Source organism: Apaloderma vittatum, unplaced genomic scaffold (assembly GCF_000703405.1).
Source record: "Apaloderma vittatum isolate BGI_N311 unplaced genomic scaffold, ASM70340v1 scaffold4527, whole genome shotgun sequence".
Classification (NCBI taxonomy): Eukaryota; Metazoa; Chordata; class Aves; order Trogoniformes; family Trogonidae; genus Apaloderma; species Apaloderma vittatum.
The window spans coordinates 1,044-19,961 of record NW_009725565.1 but is presented as its reverse complement, the minus strand read 5'-3'; the positions used below and the strand labels follow the sequence as shown (position 1 = coordinate 19,961).

General features: G+C 45.5%; 1 protein-coding gene across 1 annotated transcript in view; it reads left to right on the top strand.

The window, feature by feature from the left end:
* ANKRD17 (ankyrin repeat domain 17) overlaps positions 1-17,171 on the top strand; it is a gene marked incomplete at its 5' end in the record, with an annotated part of 42,407 nt that extends 25,236 nt beyond the window's left edge. The window contains 18 exons of the mRNA XM_009872938.1: positions 452-563; positions 741-886; positions 1,328-1,470; positions 2,207-2,420; positions 3,312-3,487; positions 4,257-4,419; positions 5,182-5,277; positions 5,389-5,505; positions 6,259-6,430; positions 7,146-7,593; positions 7,996-8,151; positions 8,381-8,530; positions 8,816-10,467; positions 11,935-12,132; positions 12,882-13,130; positions 14,950-15,125; positions 15,418-15,582; positions 16,564-17,171. Coding sequence (XP_009871240.1) covers positions 452-563; positions 741-886; positions 1,328-1,470; positions 2,207-2,420; positions 3,312-3,487; positions 4,257-4,419; positions 5,182-5,277; positions 5,389-5,505; positions 6,259-6,430; positions 7,146-7,593; positions 7,996-8,151; positions 8,381-8,530; positions 8,816-10,467; positions 11,935-12,132; positions 12,882-13,130; positions 14,950-15,125; positions 15,418-15,582; positions 16,564-16,623 — 4,593 coding nt within the window. The remainder of the gene's footprint in view (positions 1-451; positions 564-740; positions 887-1,327; positions 1,471-2,206; positions 2,421-3,311; positions 3,488-4,256; positions 4,420-5,181; positions 5,278-5,388; positions 5,506-6,258; positions 6,431-7,145; positions 7,594-7,995; positions 8,152-8,380; positions 8,531-8,815; positions 10,468-11,934; positions 12,133-12,881; positions 13,131-14,949; positions 15,126-15,417; positions 15,583-16,563) is intronic.
* Between the last annotated feature and the right edge of the window lie 1,747 nt (positions 17,172-18,918).

Here is an 18,918-nt window from a genome sequence, read left to right as displayed (position 1 = left end):
GTGCTGTTCCGAGAACTGTCTCCCGCTGGAAATGCTCCCTCCCAGTGTGTGAATCTTGGAAAGCCTTCTGGAAAGCAGAGTGTCACCTGAAAGAGTTTGGGATGTTTGCAGTTGTTTTGTTCTCTTAAATAACTCTGGATTGGTTATGTCCAGAGGCTTCAGCACCAGTAGTGGTAAGATGGGAAATTTTTCCCCCTATGGTTTCACTGGGGCGTTAAGAGTTAGAGGTAGGATTCTAGTGTTGTTCTACCATCTGAAGGTCCCAGTCAAGCAGTAGTAATGAACCCAAATTAAAATACGTAATTGGTAGACATGTTTCTACTGTATAGAAGGTTTTTACTTTATAGAAGCCCAAGGGTAGCAGCTGGACTTGGGCTAATCTGCGACCTAACAGGAGTTATATTTAAGGAAGGAAATATTGACCTTGTGTATATGTTTTCTTGTTCTTTAGACGGAGAGTAATCATGACACAGCATTGACACTTGCTTGCGCTGGTGGCCACGAAGAACTAGTGCAAACCCTGTTAGAGAGAGGAGCTAATATTGAACACAGAGACAAGAAAGGTGTGTATCTCCCTACAGCCATACAGACCCCCTCTGGCTTCCTTGTGTATCACACCAATCCACGTTAAGCACAGGCTTGATGTGAAGCTTTTAGGTTTGCTTTTCGGGTGGCCTACCTGATGTCCGCTACGGCGAAGCTGGAAATGTGGACTCTTCAAAGCTCCTTTTTCCTTGCAGGTTTTACTCCGCTTATTTTGGCTGCCACTGCTGGCCACGTGGGTGTTGTCGAAATCTTGCTGGATAACGGAGCCGATATTGAAGCCCAGTCTGAGAGAACCAAGGACACTCCCTTGTCTTTGGCTTGTTCGGGAGGGAGACAAGAGGTGAAGTACAACTTGAGTCTTCAGAGGCGCTGTGTGGGTTGGGTATTGTATTCTGAAGCCATCTTCCCGACAAGTTCCCGTGACTTAATTCAGCATTCAGTTTGAAGGTGGTGTGTTAAACAAGTTTGCTGAGAGCTTCGCGTTTGGAAGTGAGCTGTTGCGGTGCATTTCACACGCCTTGCTTAGTCCATTCACGTGCTGTAGACAACCTCATGGCTGGAGTCATTAGCTGCTCGTAAGGGGCTTTAACAGCATAAATAGATGGAGATTAAAGAAGTGAACGCGATGAGGGTTCTTGTCAAGAAGCTGGAGTTAGACACACAGCTGTTCCGTAGGGATTTGCTGATGGATTCTGTTTAGGCTGTAGGATTGAAAACATTTGCCCTGGATGGATTTGCAAGTTGGGGAGAAAACCAGGTGTTATTTCTTCAATCACTGCAGGTGGTGGAGTTGCTGCTAGCTCGAGGGGCGAATAAAGAGCACAGGAATGTTTCCGATTACACACCTTTGAGCCTCGCTGCTTCTGGTGGCTACGTGAACATTATCAAGATTCTGCTGAATGCTGGGGCAGAAATAAATTCCAGGCAAGTTCCCTTTACACCCTTTGTGTGATTTTGGTCATGTTCTGAGTTTTACCCTTTCCAGGGGCTTTCTTGACAACTTGACTGCCATGTGGAGCAAAATCTTAATATTCTTAAATGATCACAACCAATGTATTTGATTTACAGTAGACTTCTTTCCCCTTAAGCTAGACATGAAAAGTTTAGACCGTGTTTCAAATGCTCTTTTAGCTTCCTTCTCCCTCTGTGTATTTTGCTAACTTTTTTGCTCTATCGTACGAGTGGTCATCTTGGACAAATACAGAAATTTTTCTTCTTGCTCTGGTTGACCTACTGGATGGAAATTAGTTCTGACTTGCATAAAGAGAGAGTGTATGTGTGGTGATTTCTGTTTTCCCTGTGTAGTTGACAGAAAGCTTTTTTTTCCTACATCCACAAGCACCTATGTAATGCTTTTGGGAAGTAGAAAATAGCTTAGCTGTGCATTGCAGAAGCGAAATGAAAAGTCCAGCCTAAAGTTACACTTCTTGTAAGACTTGAGATGGCATTTCCAGCAATTAATAGGTAACAGGCATAGCATCTCAAAGTAGAAATATTTGTCCTAAGCAATGCTACTACCTCTTGTGGTTTCAGTCATGTTTGCTGTGTAGCTGATTTGTCAGTCTTGACTGAGTGCTCTGGCTTCACTGGTTTTGTTGAAGCTGCTTCAGTAATGTGATTATGATTTAAAGAACTGTTTGGTTTTCTCTTTCTCTTTCAGAACTGGTAGCAAATTGGGCATTTCTCCGTTAATGCTGGCAGCCATGAACGGGCACACGGCTGCTGTCAAGCTATTGCTGGACATGGGCTCTGATATAAATGCTCAGATAGAGACCAACAGGAATACAGCCCTCACTCTGGCTTGTTTTCAGGGGAGAACCGAAGTGGTTAGCCTCCTGCTTGACAGAAAAGCTAATGTGGAACACAGAGCTAAGGTAAGGGGCAAATAGCTGAGTAAGTCCTCCAAAAGAGGTGCTTGTTTGTCGTTGGTTCTCTGTGGTTATCTGGCCTGCTCGCCCTTTGTGCTATTTAACTTTAGTTCAATTGACTGAACTGAAACACATATTGTGAAGAAAAATGACTACACGTAGAGGCTCGTGTTTTGATGGTTACACAGTTCACAGTTTCTTTTGAAGCCTTAGCTCATCCTCACCTTTAGAAGCTTAGAGGCATAAAACCAGTATTCCATTAACTTAAGAAACCCGGGATTGCTCGTGTTGAACGATAGTTTGTGTCTTGGCCTAGAAATGTGCATGGTCTAACGGCTGCTCTCTGGCCAGGTGCTTTATACCCACAGTGGTGCTGCGGAATGGAAGGGGGTTGTGCGCTCTCAAGAGTCTATCAGTTGGCTCCCACTCTTTAAATAGGAGTCAAGACTGCTCACTAGAAAAATGGTGCAAAAAAGACACATGACACACGTGTGGCTCTCTAGTCTCCATCACCATTGTATGTAACGGTTGCCACAGAGAAGCTCAAAAGAACCTGCGTGGTGGTGATTGCTGCCGTACAAGCGTGTGGGCACTTAATGGGACATTACTGCCCACGGTACTCCTCTCTTCAAGGTTGGGTGGTTTTTCCCCAAGTGCCGACAGTGGGCTTCAAATCCCTCAGCAGCGCTGCTGCCACTGTGGTGCTCAGGGATGGCTCTTCGTGAGCTACCTGAGGATGAGCTCACCTTCACAGTGTTGCTAAGCTTCTAAGAAATTGGACCAGTAGCAATTAAAATGTGTACACCAGAGCTAGAAATACATTGCTGGAAGTTGAAAGAAATCCTGGCACCTCCCACCCCCAACTAATTGCTTGGTCATCCCACTTGCTCTTCTTAGACTGGTCTCACCCCGCTCATGGAAGCCGCTTCTGGTGGGTATGCAGAAGTGGGTAGAGTCCTGCTGGACAAAGGTGCAGATGTAAACGCTCCTCCAGTACCTTCCTCAAGAGATACAGCTTTAACCATTGCAGCAGACAAAGGGCACTACAAGTTCTGTGAGCTTCTCATCAGCAGGTACTGTATTGGCAAGCGTGCTGCTTGAATATGGCCCAGCTTAGACTAATCTTTCCCAGTATAGGGTTATATCTCCCAATATACGCTATAGCATAGGAAATGGGAAGGTTCTGTGTCTGACTGTTACTGTGTAATTTTATTCACCAGAAGTGATCTAACCGAGTTCTCTTTGGTATTAGAGTGCTTGCCTTGGCCTAATTTGAATAAATAATTTTTTTCCCCACATCACTGGTTCAGAAATGTTAGAAATAAACGATTCCCCTTAAAGTTTATGTATGCAGTGTTCATAGTGATCACACACAGCTGTTGAAGATGGTAGTGTGAAATCCTTAAACAGGAAGATACACAAGGGGAATGTGTCCTAATGATTTTGTTATTGTTTGATAGACAACAAGTGTAATAATGTTTTCTGGGTAGCTTTTGGGCATGTCGTTCTCCAAGTAGTGGCACTGGTTGTTGCTTTGCACTTGAAGTGTTTTAAGTTTTTCTGAGTAAGCTAATGAAGAATACAGTCTGCAGGTGGATGGGGGGTAATGAAGTGGAGAAGTTTCAGAGACAGGTAAAAAGTAGCATGTTTTAGAGTCCTAGAAATGTTTTCAAGCTGAAATTCTTGACAGCATCAGAAAAAAACTGGAGTACAACCCTGGAAACAGAAGCACTCTTGAATGCGTGTTGGATGTCAAAATGAATGCTGAATCTTGCCCTGTTGATCCTGTACTACACCAAGTGAAAATTCTTTCCAGAGTTTTGATTGAAGGTGTTTTTGCAGGGGAGCTCACATCGATGTGCGTAACAAGAAGGGGAATACTCCGCTGTGGCTGGCGGCGAATGGAGGACATCTAGATGTTGTGCAACTGCTGGTTCAAGCTGGAGCTGATGTGGATGCTGCTGATAACAGGAAAATAACCCCTCTTATGGCAGCCTTTCGGAAGGTAGAGTAGGCTGTGGTCTAAGCTGGTGGTGTCTCGATCATCCCTGTGCAGTTGTTCCATTGAGAACATAGCTGACAAACTACATATTAAAAATGCCAGCTCACTTTAATACTTGCCTTTGAGTAACCTCCAAGAGCTGTGTCTGTTACTTGTGTAGTAGCTGTGTTAAATTCTAGTGGAAATTTGCTTTATAGGCATTTCATTGAGGCTGGTTCTCATCAGGCTGTTGAGAGGTAGAAATGGCAGTGTGTTGGTTGCAGAGAGGGGGAACTTTAGAAAACTCGGAGGAAATTGGTTTGGTTTGTTAAGAGAAGGTGAAAACTTTTGCCAAAAGAGCGTTTTAGCCTGATTTGACTCCAGATATGATCATTGTTATCAAGGGACTGTAGTTCAAGTGCTGCTGTACTTGAAAAAGAGCAAATGACTGTAGGAGTCTGCAGCTGTTAGGTTGCCAGAGCTGGGTGTTGGAAAACTACCGAAATCAAGGGTAGAAGTTATGTGAAAGGGTGTCTGGATTAAGGGTGGCCGGACAAGGGGTCATGTAATAGCTTGCCTTCTCTTCAGTCACAAAAGTGAAGAAACATACCTCACTGCTTGAGGAGGTAAAAGATGTTAATGCTTTTTTTAAACAAGTGGTTGAGGACATATTTAGAAGGAGTTACAAGTATACTTTTTGCAATGAGTTCTTGAGCTAAAGTGTTTTTGAGCAAACATAAGCAGCTGGCCTGATGGAAGATATTGTCCTTGGAATTTTCTCTGCAGGGTCACGTCAAAGTAGTGCGCTACCTAGTGAAAGAAGTAAACCAGTTTCCATCCGACTCGGAATGCATGAGGTACATAGCCACAATTACTGATAAGGTAAGACTGCCAGAGAGACAGTATTTGTGCAGGAGGAGTGGCTTTGGCATGTTCAAACACTTGCTGAGTTTCTTTTTCCAGCAGAGGGTTGATGTGTATTTGTTGTTGTAGGAGATGCTGAAGAAGTGCCACCTGTGCATGGAATCCATTGTTCAAGCCAAAGATAGACAGGCTGCCGAGGCCAACAAGAACGCGAGCATTCTGCTAGAGGAACTCGACTTGGAGAAGGCAAGTTGAAAAAGCTTGGAGCCAGGGATATTTGTGTAGTAAAATTGCTATTTCACTTTCTTTTAAGACTGTAATACCAGTGAAAGTATAAGAGCATGTATAATTACCATAATGGCAGTGTCTAATGTTGGGCATCTTTATTGTTCAGGTAATATTTAAACTTTTAACTATGATCAAGCAACTCCACTATAACTATTTCCTCTGGAATAATACTGCACTAAAAGAAGATTTTCAGAGTATAACTTTCGGTCAAATGCATCGTATACGGGCACGTTTCAGTCCTATCAGTATCTTGAATGTTAAAAAATATACTAATGATGTTAATAAAAACTGTAGTACTGTAGCAGAAATCTAAGGGCAAAGTCAAAGTGCAAGTATAGTGTCAAATGAGCGTCTGCTTTGTATTGAAACCAGCTGAAAAGATTTCCTGTTGGAATCTTAGTTGTCTGAACTGGGCTGCTGAGGCATACAGGGTTACACAAAGAGTCCTGGAAATGTGTCTTGGAAAACTCTGACCTGAGCTGATACGGTGTCTGGCTTGTCTTTCTGCACTAACCTTCTCTTAACGTGCGTGAACAATCAGTTTGGAAGAATTAAATGTGTAAAAAATCAGGATCATAGAGAATTCAGCTTCTATTTTGTTAATATGTTAGTGGAAAATGCAGCTTCAGCTTCCTAGGAAAGAGAAAGCATTTGCATTTCTTCAAGTGCAGGAGACATCTTATGATACTCTTCCCTGTGCTTGGCTTGTAGCTAAGGGAAGAAAGCAGGAGACTGGCTTTGGCTGCCAAAAGAGAAAAAAGAAAGGAGAAAAGAAGGAAGAAAAAAGAAGAACAAAGACGAAAACTAGAAGAAATAGAAGCGAAAAATAAAGAGAACTTTGAACTTCAAGCTGCTCAGGAGAAAGAGAAGCTAAAAGCTGAAGGTGATGTAAAACCGTCACTTTAACTTGGAAACACAGCCATGGTTCCAGTGTTCAAAATTGCTGTTCTTGTCAGAACTTGAATGCAAACTTTCCTATCACCTGCTGAGCTTTCCTTTTGGTGACTTTTTCTGTGAAGCCAGTAGATCAGCATAACTGCCTCAGTGAAATTTATGGCTTCACTTGATGATGAGGCTAGCGTTGGCCGCTTGTTTTTTTCCTCCAGGTCCCAATACTTAAAACCAGGCCAATCTAGAATCTTTTCCTTAGCTTAGTAACAGAATAATGGCAATGATTAGCTGAAAAAAATGAAAAAGGTGATACAGAAATCCCAAATATGTGTCGTTCTCTTCCTATCTGGCGAAACCTGGCCCTCATGTGTCTTATGGTGGAGTTTGATGTGGTGTTCTCAGAAACACTTGGCACTGATTGTTCCCTCACTCTGATCTGCTGAAGGAAAGGAAAGACAGGACAGTTTTTTATGTTTCATATGCTTGTTGATGTCCCCTCATTGCTTGGGTCTGTCTGTCCATGCCTGAATGCAATTTTAAATTTGTTAAATTGCTACTGCTTTTGTTCCCCCAAAAGAACCAAAAGCTGTGTAAGTCAGTGTAAACGAGGGGAGAGGCTCCTCAGTATGGCATAGATAATAGTTTTAGAGATACACAAGCTTCCTCAAGCCAGCTGAGTTATTACTGTTGTTCTCTTCTTGGGACAGATGATCCAGAGGTCCCGACGGAACCCCCTAGTGCTACCACTACAACCACCATCGGCATATCTGCCACGTGGACGACATTAGCAGGTTCCCATGGCAAGAGGAATAATACCATCACCACCACAAGCTCCAAAAGGAAAAACAGGAAGAACAAAGTAACCCCTGATAACGTTCAGATTCTGTTCGACGATCAACTCCCGATTTCCTATAGCCAGCCGGAAAAAGCGAATGGCGAATCGAAGAGCAGCAGCACTAGTGAGAGCGGCGACAGTGACAACATGAGGATTTCCAGCTGTAGCGACGAAAGCAGCAATAGCAACAGCAGCCACAAAAGTGACAATCATTCTTCCACAGCCGTTACCAACACACAGAGCAACAAAAAGCAGCCGTCAGTTCTTGTCACTTGTCCGAAAGACGAGAGGAAAGCCGTTACTGGCAAATCATCCATCAAGTAAGTTGCTGTGGTCGTGCATGGATGCTGCTGGAAGGTGGTTGTTGCCTTTGGTTTCAATGCCGCGCCATTGTCTTTGTGAACTTGCCTTCTTCAGTCAGTTGTTGGGGAGTAAGTGCGGCAGCGTGTTCTTGCTCTGGTGTCTGAGAAGAGTTATAAACTTTGTGGCAGCATGGACCTCAAGTTAGTTGTAGTTTGTCAGGCAAGAAACATTGTTTTGCATCTGGCATGAGGAGATTGTTGGGCTATGTTGAGATGGAAGCATCTCAGTTTAAGCATCTTCTTAATAACCTAGTGCTTTTGTGCTAAAGGAGAGACCTGGGTTGGGGGTTGGAAAAAGGATGAAATTTAAGTCATCCATGTTACTGACTGTGTAATGACAGCGCTTAATTTCTTTCCAAGGTTGTCTGAAGTTATTAGTGAAGCGACGAGTAATTCCTTGTCTACTTGCACAAAGTCGGGTCCTTCTCCCCTTTCTTCTCCCAATGGAAAGCTAACCATTGCTAGTCCTAAGCGTGGTCAGAAAAGGGAAGAAGGATGGAAGGAAGTCGTGAGAAGGTAAGTAAAACATTTCCCTAACTCCCCCTCATTGATGTCCTTTCGCAGACAGTTTTATCTTGCCTGTCCTCGTGGGATTACTGATGGACCTTCCTCAGGGACCTGATAGATTTGACAGAATTATACCATTTGAATCATGGGTTATGACATCGTTCTGACCTGACCAACCTGCCTAGTGCTTCATGCCTTGAAAACCTTTCCCAGTTCATGTTGTTTCTTTGCTGTGTAGATCCAAGAAGGTTTCCGTTCCATCAACCGTGATTTCTAGAGTCATTGGCAGAGGAGGATGTAATATCAACGCGATACGTGAGTGCACGGGAGCGCACATCGACATTGACAAGCAGAAGGACAAAACTGGAGATAGAATAATAACTATAAGGTAAGCAGACTGCTCGCTTTGCTGGTTCCCTGGGGTTTTCTTTCTTGGTAGAACAGCTGGCTGTATAGAAAATAGCAAAGGGTTGATCTTGTTCTGTCTTAATTTTCACCATGAGGGTCTTAAATAATTATCAGCAGCAAGAACTCCCCAAGCTCAGTCTTGAAGTAGAGTTGCTTTTCTGTGTGTTAGGATAATGGGAGACAGGCTGGGTTATGTGTGGAGGTACTTCACTATAATGTGTATAAAACGCTTTAGATGCGCTTTCCCTTTTTATTGTTTTCGTAGGGGTGGCACAGAATCAACAAGACAGGCCACACAGTTGATCAATGCTCTGATCAAGGATCCAGATAAAGAAATTGATGAACTCATTCCAAAGAACCGTTTGAAAAGTTCGGCTGCAAACTCCAAAATAGGGTCGTCAACACCTGCAGCCACTACAGCTGCTAACGGTTCTCTCGTGGGAATCAAAGTGACCACTGTAGCTGCTTCGTCAACATCTCAGACTGCCTCTGCGCTCACCGTGCCTGCCATTTCTTCCGCATCCGCTCACAAAACCATTAAGAACCCAGTGAATAACGTGCGGCCTGGTTTCCAAGTCTCTCTTCCATTAGCATATCCTCCTCCGCAGTTTGCACACGCTTTACTCGCTGCTCAGACTTTCCAGCAGATCCGTCCGCCTCGGTTGCCCATGACCCACTTTGGAGGTACTTTCCCACCAGCTCAGTCCACGTGGGGTCCGTTTCCCGTTAGGCCCTTGAGCCCTGCACGAGCTACCAACTCGCCGAAACCTCACATGGTGCCTCGCCATAACAGCCAGAACAGCAGCGGCTCTCAGGTGAATTCAGCAAGTTCTTTGACGACTAGTCCCACAGCTACGACGAGTTCGGTGGCTTCTACTGTGCCTGGTTCTTCTGCAAACGGCAGCCCGAGTTCACCTTCGGTGAGAAGACAGCTTTTTGTCACGGTGGTCAAGACATCGAACGCCACGACAACCACGGTGACGACCACGGCGAGCAACACGAGCACGGCGCCTACCAACGCCACGTATCCCATCCCTACTGCCAAAGAACACTACCCTGCATCTTCCCCCTCGTCTCCTTCTCCTCCTGCGCAGCCAGCGGGTGTTTCCAGAAGCAGTCCTTCCGACTGCACCGCCACCTCTCCGAATAAAGGCGCACCTTCGTCTGACGCCGAAGTGGGGAGTCCTCCAGCAGTGGAACCAAGCAGCTCGACCAGCAGCAGGCAGCCCAACAGTTCTGGTCCCGGCAGCACATCCGTGCACCCCACTCATCAGCAGCCTCCGGGAGCTCCTCTGCAAGAGGGGAGACCCCCTCTTCAGCAACCTCAGGTTCCCGCACCAGATCCTCGAATGGTTGTGCCTCCGAATTTAGTGGCTCCGAGCTCATCTGCTCCTGTGGCAGGTCCGACAAATGCCCCAATGACCTACCCCACGTCGCAGGCATCCATGGGGGCTTCTCAGCCCGCAGCCAAGATGGAAGCCCCGGCCATCAAACCGCCTGTCCACGGAACCGGTAGCGTCCATAAAAATCCAGCTCCTGTGCAAAACTCTTCGGTCGCAGTCCTCAATGCTAATCACATCAAAAGGCCCCACAGTGTTCCTTCTTCGGTGCAGCTTCCTTCTACCTTAAGTACACAAAGTGCTTCTCAGAATTCGGCCCATCCAGCCAATAAGTCCGTGGGTAACAATTTCAGTGCTACTTTACCCTTTGGGCCCTTCAGTACGTTGTTTGAAAACAGTCCTACGTCTGCTCACGCCTTCTGGGGTGGTTCCGTCGTTTCGTCTCAGACAACACCAGAGTCAATGCTATCGGGAAAGTCTTCGTTTTTGCCAAATTCAGATCCTTTACATCAGTCTGACACTTCCAAAGCCCCGGGTTTTAGGCCGCCGTTACAGAGGCCGGCTCCAAGTCCCTCAGGTAAGTCAGTGTCTGCGGTCATGCCTTCATAACGTACTTCATGACTGCTGTCTGGTGAGCTTGGGGACACGTAAGGCTTTGTGCCTCAGCCTTTGTGGCCGTGAGTAGTAAGTCACTTTCTGCCCTGCAGTGACTGGGTGCTGAGAGGGATTTTCTCCTTGTTTCTGTTGAGTTCATCTTCCTTTGAGGTGCCACCTGTCCAATCTAATAACTGTTCTGCAACTGATGAACTCTCTATAAGTTGGGCTGAGGCCTTCTTCTTGCTGTTTCTGTCTGCTCTTCTCCAGTAGCCGAGATAATAAAACACTTGGCTGCTGCTTCCACTTCTCCTAACTACCAGCAGCTAGTAGTAGTAGCTCTCCTAGTCTGGGCTAACTTTCTGCACGTAGTCAGGCTGCAGGGAAATATGCAGCATATTCAAAATGCTAGGATGATTTCAAAGAGGGTGTTTAGACCGAAACTTGGTTTAAGAGGTGTGTTGCCTTAACTATTAAATTCAATCAAAAAAGCTAATTTCACTGTCTTTCTGACTTGAGTAGCCAGAGGTTTAGCTTTGTGCACTAAGGGCTTGTCCCAGAACAACTTCTGGAGCTTCCAGAAGGCACACACGTGGTTTGCACCATCTGTGCCGGTTGTAGTAAAGCCTGTCAGTTGTTTACGTAGCTTTGGGTGCCAAATGAGACATGAAACATGCAGTTTTCCAAGATTTGGTGAATATCTTGAGTACTGAATAGCTTTTAAGGTGCTCTCTGAATTTGTTTCCCTTTAATATACTTGGAAGCATTCTGACTTCAGCGCACTCCATGCTGCCTGTTGGGAAGGTGCAAGTGCCACAGCAGTTGGTTGTTAACGGGCTTCCTCAATACTTGCACCTTAAAATCCAGAAACTGTTTGGTTTTGGGTTTTTTCCCTTTTCTTCATTGAGGACAACGTAATAGGGGAAGTAATTATTGTGTTTTGAATTCCATGGCTTATCAGTGCCTTTTGGTCTGAAAATATTTTTTTTTCCTAAGAAAGGAAAAAGTATCTGTGGGTTGGAAAAAGACCCTTGCATGTTGATCGTAGTTTTTATAGACATCATTCTGTCAGAGAATGAGTGGAGAAAGTCTTGAACTCTCTAGTGTTATTTCCACCGTTACAGGGTACAAAATCATACTTGGGAGACCTACAAAATATAAATTTCAGGTTGATGCATTGCTCAGTTACTTTTCCAAAGTCTGCTTCTATCAGAACATGCATTATAGGCGCTTAATTTATTTGCTCAGGGGAGCTGCATGGTAACGTAAGATTCTTTCTTGATTTGTCTCTAAGGCACAACTGCCACAGACTCTCAAGACTTGCAGAATGTGAACATTTTGGACAACCCCTCTCCCTCCCAATAATTAATTGCATATAGGTTTTCCTGCTTCCTTAGCTTCCCTGAGATCCTGGAGGGCTGGGAGTCACTCGTGCTGGTTTCTCTCCTAGGTATTGTCAGTATGGATTCACCCTACGCTTCTGTAACACCTTCTTCGACGCACCTGGGTAACTTTGCCTCGAACCTGTCGGCAGGTCAGATCTACGCCCCCGGGACCCCTCTTGGCGGAGCACCCGCAGCCGCCAACTTCAACAGACAGCATTTTTCCCCTCTTAGTTTACTGCCTCCATGTTCATCAGCATCAAATGGTGAGTCAGAGTCCGTGGCAAAGGAGTAGAAAAGCTGCCGCACAGATTTTCTCGTGTGAGTTCTGATCTCCAGTGTGGTTGGGCTTGGGCTTTTTTAGCAGCTAGGATTGTGCTATTGCTGCACTTCGGCTCGGTAACATACCTGACACATTTTCAGTCACCTTGGAAAGAAAAGGTGATTTTTAGTTTTATTTTTGTGATTTGTGAAGGTAACATTCCAAGTGTGAGTTGTGTAAACCTTGTGATGGTGTCTTAATAAAGCGAGCTGGATGGTAGTGATGGCTTGGCTTTGCCCAACTGTGTGATGTTTTCCAGGAGAAATGAGTTAGGGCAAGTTCTGGTACCTTCCTCCACGATTGACCCCTGCAGCTTTGGCCATGCAGTGCAGCTTTTGGGACAGAAAACAAGCTGTTGAGTGCCAGCTTATTCAGGGAGCAAGTTAACCTGTTCTACTGGTGACAATCATGATGAACAAACCCCCCCCAGAAATGCAACTTGGAGAGGACAAATCAGGATTGAAAAAAATCAATGCAGTAAGACACAAACACAAAGCAACCCCACAACAACAAGGATTTATTTCTTCTAGTCCTCTAATGCTGTAACTAGTTAGTTAAGCGTTTGCTTTATGAATTTGGCATTCACAGACTTCCCCTTTTCTCTTCTTTGTACCGCTTGACATTCAAGGGCAGGCTTGTGGTTACTCGATATCTGGTTGCCGTTACTAAGTGCTTTTGTTGCTCTACCTGCAGAATCTCCTGCTCAGTCCGTGTCTTCTGGAGTAAGAGCACCATCTCCCACCCCTTCAGCAGTGTCCTTGGGATCAGAAAAACCCAGTAACGTTTCTCAGGACAGAAAAGTTCCTGTCCCGATTGGGACCGAACGGTCTGCACGCATTAGACAAACTGGAACTTCTACTCCATCTGTTATCGGGAGCAACTTAGCTGCTCCAGTGGGACATAGTGGGATCTGGTCGTTCGAAGGTATAGGTGGCAATCAAGGTACGTGGTGTTAATTGACCTGCCTGCGATATCGTGTTGCCCTGACTTGCCTTTGGAGCTTGAAGGATGATGCACAAGTGAGTGCTTCGAAAATGTAGGACTGCTCTTTCCGAAGCAGTTCAAAATTTGAGTTGGCCTTCCCATCCACTTAAGTGTGTCTTAACGAGGTCCCGGAAAACCTTGGGGCCTCTGAAATGTCCTGCTCTGAATATTTGCACACCGAAGTGAGAAATAACATGGCAAGTAAAACGATAGGGTTGCCAGGGCTGGACTGAGTGAGGAGCATTGGATTTAGGAAGAGAGGAAATGAAGGTGCCTCAAGTTAACTGTGTGTTTTCTTTCTGTTGGTACAACAGGTTATTTTGAACAACAGGAGTTCCCGTTTTAACTTGCAGCTCTAGTGCTGACGGGTGTACAGTTTATTGGTTTATGCATTATTAGTACTCCACAGCAGAGTTTTCCTTGTTCTTTCCAATCATGCCTTTTGCATTTTACTAACGCAAAGCTCTCGGCTCTCCTGTTATCACACAAAATTATTTCAGAAATCAGTAAGAAGTGACTGACGGGGCAGTGTTTCTCAGCAAACACTTGAGCCGTCGTGGATGCAATGTACCGGGGACTGCAGAATTGTTCTCAAATTGTTTTTTGGAGGGTGTTTGGGTATATTTATGTTTTGGGCTTTTCTGGTTTGGGATGAGGTGGGGGGAATTCTGAGGCCCCATCCAACTGCTGGAGGTCGTGCCAGCCTCCAAAACGGGGTTTGCTATGAGGTTGGACCAGGTTGCTGAGGGCGCAGTCGACCTTGATCTCGAAACCTCCACGGACGGCAAGTGTTCAGCCTCTCTGAGCGACCTGTTCCCCTCGTCGACTGAGGTGTCCCAACAGCTGAAGGTGTTGGTAGACTGAGGGTGCACAAGCTTTGTGGTGATAGGTACTATCCTGGGTTACTTCCTCAAACACAAACCCGAAAGGGTGGATCCAAATACTCTTTTACTTCAGTAGGGCTGTTTGCCCCATGTGCGTAGTGAGAGGCTGTCCTTCATGAGGCTTTACAAGTGGCAGCTTTACCTGCATTGCCCAGGTGTGTAAGTTGCCCGTTAGGGCTGTCTCAGCTTTCAGAATGCTCCTTTCTTCCATCTGGGTTTTCAGTTCAGAATGGGGTTGGCTCTCCTCTAGTTGAGCATTAGGATGGCTTCAATGTTCCTGTATTCCTTCTCCACCCATCCAAATCTAGTTTTCTCATGTCTGCTTTTGTCAAACTGGTTAGGGGTGTCCGAGGTGTGAAGGGTGCTAACAATATGAAGCTGCCTCTAATGAGTTCATCTCGTTAGACCATGAGCACACATCCCCAGCTGATCTTTTTCCGGTTTTGCTTTTCAAAAGTATTTCTCTATCTCTTAGTTCATTAAATAATTCATGAAAGCATGGTAATGGAATGGAGCAAATAGACTTTGTAGGGTACACGCCCCTTGCACAGCACCAAACACACAAGGGATGGAGGTTTTTGGAGAAGGCAGAGTTGGCACCAATGCGCTTTCAAATGAATGAAGGAAGATGACAAGAGTGATGCTTCGGTTGCGTTTGATCATTCAGAACTCCTCCGACTGGCTCAGGGTTCCTGACTGCTGTAACTCTTGGTGCAGGGATCATTTTTGATGCTCTCCATCTGACATACACGCAGGTGTTAGTGCACATAGATGCCCAGGAGCTGCAAACTGAGCCAGTGCCACTTCTAGATGTGTCGCAAGATGATGATAATTGGGCTGGAAAATGGATGTTATGGTGTCAGGTCTAACTGCTGTGTCTTCTGTGTTTTTAGACAAAGTGGACTGGTGTCACAGCGGCATGGGGAGCCACATGATCCACAGACCCATGTCCGACCCTGGCGTGTTCTCCCACCAAGCCATGGAGAGAGAGAGCACAGGGATCGTCACACCTTCTGGTACATTCCATCAGCCCGTTCCGGCAGGATACATGGACTTCCCAAAAGTCGGGGTAATGACCTTCTTGGGCTTTTTATGCACGGTGCTGCTCAGTTTCCATGTTGGTGTGTGGGGGAGATGAATAACACAGAGGTGTCGTTCACCGTGCTGTTGACTGCAAAGCTAACTGCCTCTCAGTACTGCAGAAACCTAGATCTAATAAAAACTAACTTGCCTGTGGTGTAATCTATTACATATATAGAAAGGTTTTTCTTCAGTTCAAGACAGAGAATTGCTTCAACACACACCTGCTTTTGTCATACTGGCTATGTGATACTGATTCTTGCTTTTTTCCTCCCTCTCAGGGTATGCCTTTTTCTGTGTATGGGAATGCGATGATTCCTCCTGTAGCCCCCATCACAGATGGTACTGGAGGCCCTATATTTAATGGGCCTCATGCTGCTGACCCATCTTGGAACTCGCTGATAAAGATGGTTTCAAATTCCACAGAAAACAACGGGCCTCAGACGGTAATTTTTCACTTTCCATTTATCTGTAGTTTTGTTTGAACTTAGGAAACAGTGGGGTGAGGATAAAACCCTAGATGTTAGACAGTAGGGCAATACATCTCTCCAAAAGTAAGCGCAAGTTGTCCCACGGAAAAATAAAAGCCAACAGCACAAATAAGTGCAGTTCAGAGAAGTGTGCTGGTCTTAATTCTGCAAAGGCCTCTAATTGCTGCAGCTTTTTTGATGATGCGGTGCAGGCAAGTCTGGATAGAACACATAGTTTTACACGGTATGTTTTACTTGATAGTGATTTCTGTCTGTGCAGTTCTGCATTGGGGAACAGCCAATTAATTTGCTTTGGTGAGAAAAGCCATATATTTGTTCTTGCCTAACTTTTCCTAGCCCAAAAAGGGACAGCAGCACTAGATTTAAGGGATTGTTGGTGGGCTCTGAAACTTTTGATGTCTTCATTGTGTTAGGAATTCATGTAGGAAGGGAGTAGGTAGCTCTTCTTTCTGCCGCTCTCATCTTGCTACATTGTGGATGTGTCCACTGAATTTAATTTAGGTATCGGGGTTACTTTCCCCTAAACCTCTTGTTTGCGCTCATTCAGCAAGGAGTAGTGGATCGCAGGCAGTTCTTAGATGAATTCCTGTGTGTGATTTGATTTATACCATGAGCTCTGCTATGCTGTTACTAAATCAAGATTATTTCTGGATTTAATTTGCTTGGGAGCCATCCCGGGTGCAAGCAGCAGCTGGCAGCTCTGGCAGGCCGGGAGGCAGGCTCTTCTTCGGCCACAGCTCGGGACTTGAGCGAGGAGACGTGTGGTTTAGTGAGAAAACTAGTGGGTATAAGCAGTGCTGATGACTCTCTTGGATTTCACGATGAAGGAAAGCAGTCAGGCTGGCTTTGAGGACTCTGGTGTTGTTGTGTGGGGTTTTGGGCTTGTGTTTTGAGCAGCCCTTCAGTGTGGTGTTAAAACCAAGCGCTCTCTTGCAGGTGTGGACTGGAACTTGGACACCTCACATGAACAGCGTGCATATGAACCAGCTTGGCTGAGTGGGATCAACTTGCTAGCCTTGAGAGTCCGTGTTTCGCGGAGGAAAATACAAATGGCAGAAACAGTTTATGTGCTCCCAGATCATTCTACTGATGTGCTTGACTGAAGTGTGTAGGCTTTTTGCAGAAGAACTTACTAACTGACCTTTTTCTGTGAACATTGTGACCGCCCATTCCCCACCATCATACGTTTCAACTTAGTTAGCCTTTATTCTTCCCTTTTCCTTTTTTTTCTTTTTCCTCCTTTTTATTTTTTTTTGACATAACTTTCTGTTGAAGCTGTTCTTTGGCTGGTTGGTTTTAGTACTGTAAACTGCTTCTGAGCAAACACAGAAATTTAGCAAAATTATGTAAACTTGATCCTGAAGTTCTAGAATGGCAAATAAATGTACAATTGTTTACATAACAAATGGCTAAGCAGAAAGTAAATTTCAATATGTCAGTATAGAGGCTCTACTTTATGTAGACTTAAATTAATGTGAGATATGTACCTTCATATTCAGAAATCTGGATGTTTCCTTCATACATTAAACTATTAATAAGCATAACTTTTCTACTTGTGTAATTTAAGTACATGATAAAAACAAACAAACAAAAATGGGCATTATCAGAGGGTTTTTCCCAAATGTGTGTTGGCTTTTTTTTGAGAAGGCGTACATCAGTTGTAACCAGATATTAAGAGTTTCCATCTGACTTCGGTGAAAGGCTTCTTGGCAAACAGCGCCTGAGTAAACGGCCTTTTGGCACACTCTGAGTTGTCTCCACACTGATCTCCACTACTTGCCGGGTGAACGGGGTAAATGTATCACACTGCAGCATCTATTAAAAATTATTCTTACAGTTGGGTCAATGCAGCGAGGTCTCTTCTGTTCCACGAGCGCTCCCGGAGCTTCTGCTGCTCCAGTTCCTTCCTTTGCCTACAAAAGTCGTTTCACATCACACATCTTTGAGGTTGTCTTAGTTGAAGAATAAGACTCATAACTAGGGGATTTAGCAGAGCTTCCCAGGTGAGAGGCTCAGAAGGAAGGTTTAGTTCAAAAGGAGTGGTTGTTCAAGTAGATGATGTGTTGCTTAGTGAAGATGGATGTGGATAAGTCCAAGTCACGATTTCCTTAGAGGCCTGCTCAGGAGCTGTCACCTTCGTAGCATACAGTTGCTTAAAGAGCCTACAAAGAAAAGCTTGCCCAAAGAAACGTACCGTGTTTTAAATGTCATTGTTTCTGAGGTGTCCGGAAGGGTGGTGCAAACCCATGTCCTTGTCCTTAGGTGAGGCTCTGAATCTCAGTTCGTGGTTGTCTTTTTTCCAGCTCTGTGATCACAGAATGTTCTGAGCTGAAAGGGACCTCAAAAGATCATCCAGTCCAACCCCCCAGCCAGAGCAGGATCACCCAGAGTAGGTCACACAGGAACATGTCCAGGCGGGGTTTGAATGTCTCCAGAGGAGACTCCACACCCTCTCTGGGCAGCCTGGGCCAGGGCTCCAGCACCCTCACAGAGAACAAGGTTTTTCCTGATGTTTTTGTGGCACCTCCTGTGCTCCAGCTTGCACCTGTTGCCCCTTGTCCTATCGTCGGACATGCCTGAGAAGAGCCTGGCTCTGTCCTCCTGACACTCAGCCTTTACATATTTATAAACATGAAGGAAGTCAGGCCTTAGTCTTCTCCAAGCCAAAGAGACCCAGGTCCCTCAGCCTTTCCTCACAAGGGAGATGTTCCACTCCCTCCCATCATCTTTGTGGCTCTGTGCTGGAATCCCTCAAGCATTTCCTTGTCCTTTTGGAACTGAGAGGCCCAGAACTAGACAGAAGGTTCCAGACACGACCTCACCAGGGCAGAGTAGAGGGGGAGGAGAACCTCTCTCGACCTACCCTTCTAATCCACCCCAGGATGCCATTGGCCTTCTTGGGGCACGTTGTTGGCTCATGGCCATCCTGCTGCCCACCAGCACCCCCAGGTCCCTTTCCCCTGCGCTGCTCTCCAACAGGTCAGTCCCCAGCCTGTGCTGGCACATGGGGTTGTTCTTTACCCAGCGCAAGATCCTACACTTGCCCTCGTTGTATTTGCTAAAATTTCTCCTTGCCCAACTCTCCAGCCTGTCCAGGTCTTGCTGAATTGCTGAAGGGCAGCAGAGCCGGCTGGGGTGTCAGCCACTCTCAGTTTTGTGTCATCAGCAAACTTGCTGATGGTGCACTCCCTTCCCTGATCCAGGATGTTGCTGAATATATTGAGCAGTCCTGGTCCCAGCACTGACCCTGAGCGACTCCACTAGACACAGGCCTCCAACTAGACTTGGTGT